The 7,346-nt window shown below is 45.0% G+C and overlaps 1 protein-coding gene across 1 annotated transcript; it reads right to left on the bottom strand.

Annotated features, from left to right (window-relative positions):
- Positions 1 to 1,255: 1,255 nt before the first annotated feature.
- On the bottom strand, positions 1,256 to 7,113 carry LOC149177513 (uncharacterized). The gene is made up of 2 exons (XM_089421774.1): positions 6,421 to 7,113; positions 1,256 to 5,482 (listed from the first exon to the last, which is right to left on the bottom strand). The coding sequence occupies exons 1-2, from the start codon at positions 7,111 to 7,113 to the stop codon at positions 1,256 to 1,258; spliced, it is 4,920 nt and encodes a 1,639-aa protein (XP_089277900.1).
- Positions 7,114 to 7,346: the final 233 nt, after the last annotated feature.

Raw genomic sequence — 7,346 nt, 5'->3', positions numbered from 1 at the left:
ACTTCAAAAGATTTTGTGTTAGACCATGACCCACTGAAATATTTATGTTCTGATTCTAACATGACATAGCTAACACCTTCAGAGATTTTACTAAGACGCATGCTATCATGCCCGCCATGAACAAAAAAGACAAAATGGTACCCATCAAACCCATAGTTGTAACTGCAAACAGAGAGCAGGTTGGCTAGCGCCACGAGCTTAAACAAGAACATAAACCAGACACGGGACCAGAGACCTAGAAACGAAGACACATAGCAAAAAATACACAGAGCAAAGGCAAGAGTGCCACCCGTCAGTGATGAACCAGCCTTAGTCTGCATGCTGCAGAGGGTCAGGCATGTCCTTATCCACCTGGCTAGACGAAGCGACCCAGGTGACGAAGCCATTGTCATCATTTCCTTCAATGCCGCCTTCAGGAGTAGTTACCAGGTTGAGAATGCATCCTGCACGACGAGTCAGTCCACAAGCCAGAATCTCATTCTGTGTTGAGTCGGCCGGATGCAGAGGTGCTTCAAAACCAGGGGTGTCATCCTGCATATTGTCAGCGTTAGACACCACCCCAGCCATTTCCCCCTGAAGGACACTATCTTCCTGAGATTGAGAGAAAGTTGTGTGAGCCGAGCTGGTAGGATTACTCTCTTCCTCAGCAAGAATGACTGTGATGCTGGCAGACAATACGGGCCTGTTGAGCCTACTGTGGAAGGTGAACCTGGTAGTCTAAAAGGAATTGTGCGGAAGAGGCCCAGCTTGACCGGGGGCGGAGATGAAGGGGAGGCCGACACAATGGGTATGACATTCTGCGGAGCAGGCCGAGAGGTTCTTCCTCTGTTCCCAGTGTTACTTCCTCTGTGCGGGACTCCTCGACGGCGAGGCATACTCTGAATGACAGACCAACTGAGAAAGGGAAGAAGGCGGAGCTGACGGGAGAGAATCTGAGCGCAGAGGAGCCCAACAACACCAGTTAACCAGGCGAGCTTCCAAACAAGTTGAGCCAGGCAAGGGTGCGGGAAGAACCCCGAGCGGAGGTAAAACGAACCAGTGACAATGGCGTGAATCAGATATGAATCCATACATAAAACCTTACGCAAGAGCTCTTGAACCAGGCGCTCATAAATGCTGAATTGTGTGACCAACATACCGTTCTGCAGAAGATTAAATGCGCGTGCCTTTGAAATTGTCCGCCAGCCAGAGGCGCATGCTATGGGGGTCATCCGCCAGCCAAGTGCAGGGCCAGCTGCCTGCTTTGTGCGACCCCTCATAAATAACATTTATTAACACCCGCATCCGAGTGTGTATCATCTTCCTGAAGCTTATCCTTCATCACAATATTCTGGAACTCAGAGAGTTGATCCTTGGAGGCTATGCTGGAGATTGTGCCTACAAAGAAATCTGCCCCAATTTCCACTCCGAGATTAGCAAGAAAATCAGCGAGCTTGTTTCCTTCCCGCCTGGTGTGTCTGAAGGAAATTGCTTGATGCTGAGAAAGCCATCTGTCTATTAGCTCGAGCCTTTGAGCCATCCTCCAACTGTTGCTAATTTTATGTATGGGGGATCCGTGCATTAGTTTTGTGACCATTCTTATAATGATTTGCGAGTCCCCTTCTATGATAAGCGGAAAAAAACTTCTGTCTTGAGCCAGGGTGAGACCTCTCCACAATCCTTCCAATTCTGCTGAGTTGTTGGTGTCCCAACCTTTTGAGCCCAGAAAGATGAGCTGAGGAGTGCCATAGTGATCCCTGAAGACCCCCCCATACCCTGCTTTTCCTGGATTACCCTTTGAGGCTCCATCGAAGTTGAGCTGGAACATGTTGCTGGGCGGCGGAGTCCATTTTGCTGATTCTCTTCTCTTCATAGTAGGATTATTTTTAAGGATCGTCTGTTGATTTACCTGAATCTTCCAATTGTCCCACACTGTTTTTTCCTGCGGCAATGAAGGGAAATCTTCTGGGTACCAGTCTTTAATTGATAGAGACTCCTTGATGTTCTGATGTGTTTTGGTCCATATCTGCTCTATGGACATAGATTGATCCTTAAAAACTCTTCTGTTCCGCTCTTTCCAGATGTTCCACATCAGTAGACCAGGGATAAGCTGCCATAGAGTGTTGAGGAGTTTGCTTTGATATGGCTCTTGACTCCAATTGCGAATAGTAGCTCTGATATCCCCTTGCACTTTGCCGTCTTTTTGGCATCGGAAGGCCACCTTTTCCCACAGCTTTCGTCCTATTTGACAGGTTTGCATTAGATGTATAGCTGATTCCTCTTCTTGCTTACAGTTGAGACATATAGATGGGCCCGAGAAGCTTCTTTTTCTGAGATTATCCCATGTTAGAATTTTATTATGACATAGGAGCCATAAAAAAGTAGACACCTTCGGCCAGATGGATGAGTGCCAGATTTTATCCCATAAAGTGTCTTTGATTATCTGTTCTTGAACTATTATCTTATACGCTTCCTTTGTGGTGAAGGTCCCTCTCTCTTCATATCCCCATCTTAGTATGTCTGATTCTTCTGAGATAGGGATTTGCCGCTTTTGTAATTCTATGGAAAGATATTGTTGAACTTGCTCAGAACCGTGCATTATGATTTGATTTGCATCCATCCATTGTCTATATCCCTGTGTGGAAGAGGGGTTCCAGAACTGACTAACCTTGGCTAACTGATTGATATCCTGCTCTGGTAATGGAAGGTTAGAGAGTGCGTCCTTTATCTTTGGGAGCTGCTGCCAGGAGTCTTCCCAAAATCTTGCTGTGCTACCGTTCTTGACTTCCCAGAAGCTATGCTTTTGTATGAGATCTCTGTGTTGAATGGCCGAGTTCCATATTACAGATCCCGTGCTTAATTCTGTCATCCGAATTCTTTCTTCAATAGGGCAATTGCTTGCATACTTTGCTGTCCAGAGGGAGGCCCAGGGGGTGTTAGGATTTGCTAGCCACCTCCACCAGATTCTAGCTCCCATCGTCTTATTATTGTGCCCTGGATCTCTTAGCCCAATGCCCCCAGCTTTCTTCGGAAGACATACATTGTCCCATTTAACCAGAGCCCACTTTCGATTGTGGCCTGAGCTACCCCATAAGAAGTTGCGCTGGAGATTCTTTATTTCCTTGAGAACCCATTTAGGAGCTGCAAGAATAGAGAAGAGATACAAGGGCATGGAGTGGAGAACTGCCTTGATGAGAACAAGTCTACTGGCCATATTAAGAGCTCTATGAGTCCAGAGAGTGAGCCGAGCCTCTAGCTTTTCTAACAAGTTTTTCCAAGAGGAGTGCTTGAGGGCCGAGGCGATTAAGGGAGCTCCAAGGTATTTGGAGGGAAGGGAAGCGATGGTGAAACCAAGGATACGGGCAATGGCTTTTTGGGTGGGAGCAGGGGTATTAAAGAAAAAGATTTGAGATTTGACACGATTAATAAGGGCTCCAAAGGCTTCAGAGAAGTTTGAAAGGAGGGATTTGAGGAGGCGAGCTTCTTGAACCGATGGATGACCAAAAAGCATGTTGTCATCCACGAATTGCTGGTGGGAGTAAGTTGGGGAATTGTTGAAGGATAGGCCTTTAAGACGCTGAGAGAGCCGGGCAGAAGTTAGACTTCTACCTAATCCTTCAGCCATAATAACAAAAAGAAAAGGTGAAAGGGGATCTCCCTGCCTGATACCTTTGGAAGGACGAAACGTTGCCGAAGGGATACCATTGATAAGAACAGAAAAAAAAGCTGAAGACAAAAGATTAATAATCCATCTGACCCATGATGGGGCAAAGCCAAAGGCAGTAAGAATTTTTTGAATGTAAATCCAACTGATACTATCAAAAGCTTTTGATAAATCTATCTTAAGCAGCATACCTGGTTTTTTGGTCTGCTTCAAAGAGTGGATTATCTCATGAGTTAAAATAATCCCGTCCGTTATCTGCCGGCCTTCTACATAACCAGATTGCTTGGGCGAGATTATGAGAGGGAGCAGCGGTTTTAGTCTGGTAGCTGTAACTTTTGAGACAATTTTATAGATAATGTTGCATAGAGCAATCGGTCTGTACTTGTCTGGTGTGTTAGATTCTTCCACCTTCGGTATTAAAGCAATGAATGTGGCATTCAGCCCTGGGTACATCCAACGTAAGGTGCGGGACTCCTCCACCACTTGCCATACCTCTATTTTAATAAGATCCCAAAACTTATGAAAAAAGTTTGATGTGAATCCATCTGGGCCCGGCGCTTTCCCTGCCTTCAATTGATGAACAACATCTTCAACTTCCTGCAAGTTGGTGGGCTTGAGGAGGAGACTATTATGCTCCTCTGTAATTAATTTTGGAATGTTCCTTAGGATCTTGTTTATAGCAGGCATTCTGTCCATACTGGGTTCTTGGTGAGCTTTCTTAAAGTATCTGAGAAATTCCTCTTCAATGCCTTCATGAGTCTCTATTCTATTCCCCTGCTCATTTTTGATATGGGTGATGTAATTGTTCATTCTGCGCTGCACTGTAGTTTTGTGAAAAAAATTTGTGTTCTTTTCCCCGTCTTTGAGCCATCTGATCCTCGATTTCTGCCTCCAAAGGGTTTCCTCCTGTTGAGCTCTATCTAATATTTGGGATTCGATATCTTGTTCCTTCTTGGTAAGTTCCTCGGAGCGTCCTTCAGTGATGATCCTTTGCTGGACCATCTTCATTTCTTGATTGAGAGTAGCCTGAGCTTTAAAAATATTGCCAAAAGTGGTGTAATTCCAGTGTTTAATTTCGCCTTTAAGGTGCTTTAGTTTCTGCTGGAACATGGACATCTTTGTACCACTGATAGGATTGAATTTGAGCCAAGTTGATCTAACCAATTCATCAAAATCCGGATGAGTTAACCAGAATTCTTCAAACCGGAATGGACGCCTGATACTGTTACCTGGCCTGTTCCATTGGAGTTCGATAGGCCAGTGGTCTGAGCCTGAAACAGGAAGGATGGAAGCGATGAATTCCCCTCCCAGGTGAGTTGCATTGTCTGATATAAGGAATCTATCAAGACGCGAAGCTATCTGTTGTGATCCCTCTCTTTTATTGTTCCAAGTGAACATGTCGTTGTTTGAAGGAACATCTACCAGCCAGTTGGTTTGAATAAAGTCTTTTAGCAGGTTCCCGTCTCTGTTTGTTCTGCTTCTGCCTCCCTGCTTTTCCTCCATTCTTGCTATCATGTTAAAATCTCCTCCAGATATCCAAAGCGGGTATAGCCTGTCTGAGTTGAGCTCCGACAGTGTATCCAGAGTTTCAGCTTTGTGTATAGTTTCCTGAGGGAAATATACATTAGTTATATGACCATGGGTGTTGGTGCCGATTAAATGAAATGTTGCCTGAATGAAGTTCTTGTTAGCATGTATGTTGTTGAGTTGAATGACTCGTGCATCCCAGAGAATTGCCAGTCCTCCCGACGCCCCTTGAGCATCAACAGCTGTTACTAGCCCTCCTGGCCAGGCTTTCGCTGCTATTTTTTCCAAAACTGTCGAGTTGCATTTAGTCTCCTGCAAAAAAAGTATACTTGGTTTTTCCTGCATAAGCATATTTTTTAATAGTCTGCCTTTCCTTGGGCTGTTGAGCCCCCTTATATTCCATGATATCAGCTTCATTGAGAAGGATTGGGGTTGGTGTTGAAGTACTTGGTCAGCTTGGCATACCTCCCTGACTCAACTAACACCTCGCCTATCTTGATGGTTCTTTCGAGGGTTGTTTTTCTTCCTCTCTTCTTGCTGTCCTTGGTGATAAACTTGCCATCCCATGGACTTCCTATCTGGACCCCCAAAGAGTATTTCTTCTGTGCACGATTAAGGACCTCTACCAGGTTATCCACTTGCCGGTCTGGTATTTTGTCAAAATTCCCTGTTTTGCATGCTTGCTCTAGCCCTAGGATATCTAGTTCACCAATGTCTATATTCTCAGGATCTTCTTCCATGATCTAGGGTTCTTGAGAGGGTTCCTCTCTTTCCTTCGGTGTCTTGGAGCTTGGTTCAAGATTATCAACTTCCATTCCTTGAGAATGCCTGGATTGAGTTTTGGTTTGGGATTGAAGGATTGATTTCTTGAATGGGACATCCTCTGTTTACTGTGAAGTTTCCTCCAGCTGCTCTTTATTAGATTCTTTGTCATTCTGAGGTTCATTATCAGGATCTTGCATATCATTCTTGGCCAGGGCTTCAAAGTTGTTACTTGTTGAGGGTTTCGACATGTTGACTGGGTTTGTCTTGGGATTGGCTGTCGATTTTTTGTTCCCTCTTCTTCAGTTTATTACCTTGGTAAAACCATCAGGCGTTTGGTTATCTGAACTTTCTTGAGAAGGGGGTTTCCTGTTCAGAGGACAGTCTCTGTAGAGATGTCCTATATCATGGCATTTCCTGCATCTAAACGGTACATGCTCATAGTCTATTACTTGAATCCATTCAACATCTTCATGAAAGAAACTTACCGTGTCTGGCAGGGCTTGCTTTAGATCCATATAAATGCAGATCCGGGCATAAGACGTGTATCTGCATAGTTTTGTTTCCTCTGCAACCTTGACAAACTCGCCCAGCGTATTCCCAATCTCCTGAAGAGATTTTTCTTCCCAATATTCCCAAGGAAGCGAGTACAACCTTATCCAAACGGGGGCATAGCTAAGGTCTTCCTTGTCTGGATTGAATCGTTCGACCCACCCTTTGAGATATAATCCTGCAGAATTGAAAAAATAAGGACCCCCATCCAGAATCCTATTGCGATCTTCCAGGCAGTTGAAGACTGCAGTGAAAAACCCCTTTGGCCCTAGATGCAGAGTGATGTGTCCTTTTGGGTTCCATTTGGTGCTTATCCAGCTCCTCAGCGCTCTCTCAGTTGGCCATATTCCAATGAACTTGCCGATCAGCGCGTGATCTCTCATAAATTGTATTCTGGCATTGATTCGGTGACTGGGAAATTCCACTCTTGGCCTGTGAGTTGCCACTGGCCTGCATGTGGAGGAACTTGCCTTGTTTTTGTCTTCCTGACCTGGCTCCTTGTCCTGTTGCTTGCTGCGTCCCGTATTGCCTTCATTCTGTCCGTTTTCTTTGTCCCATTCTTCCGTCTGCTGCGTTTGACTATCTTTTTTGGGGGGAGGCGCATCGCCCTCCCCCTGAGGGGGCTGCATTCTTCTACTTGCTTATGGCCGGCTCACGTGAACCACCAATCCGCCCTGATGCCTTCAGTACTGCGCTTTGCCTGTCAAGCCTGCCGTAGCAGGGGCTGCAGAAACCCTAGGATGGGTTACAGAAACCCTAAGTCGCCTTCCATCGCCTCAGAAATAATATGATCAATGTATGAATAGCTTATAATAATATAATATATTTAAAACCATATTTTTATATATTTATATTATAACTC

The sequence above is a fragment of the Pinus tabuliformis genome, chromosome 4_1, assembly GCF_031772625.1.
Source record: "Pinus tabuliformis cultivar Carrire ecotype Pingquan chromosome 4_1, CPIR1, whole genome shotgun sequence".
NCBI classification, from domain to species: domain Eukaryota; kingdom Viridiplantae; phylum Streptophyta; class Pinopsida; order Pinales; family Pinaceae; genus Pinus; species Pinus tabuliformis.
Note: the sequence above shows the minus strand (reverse complement) of the source record. Positions and strands in the feature narration are given on the sequence as shown.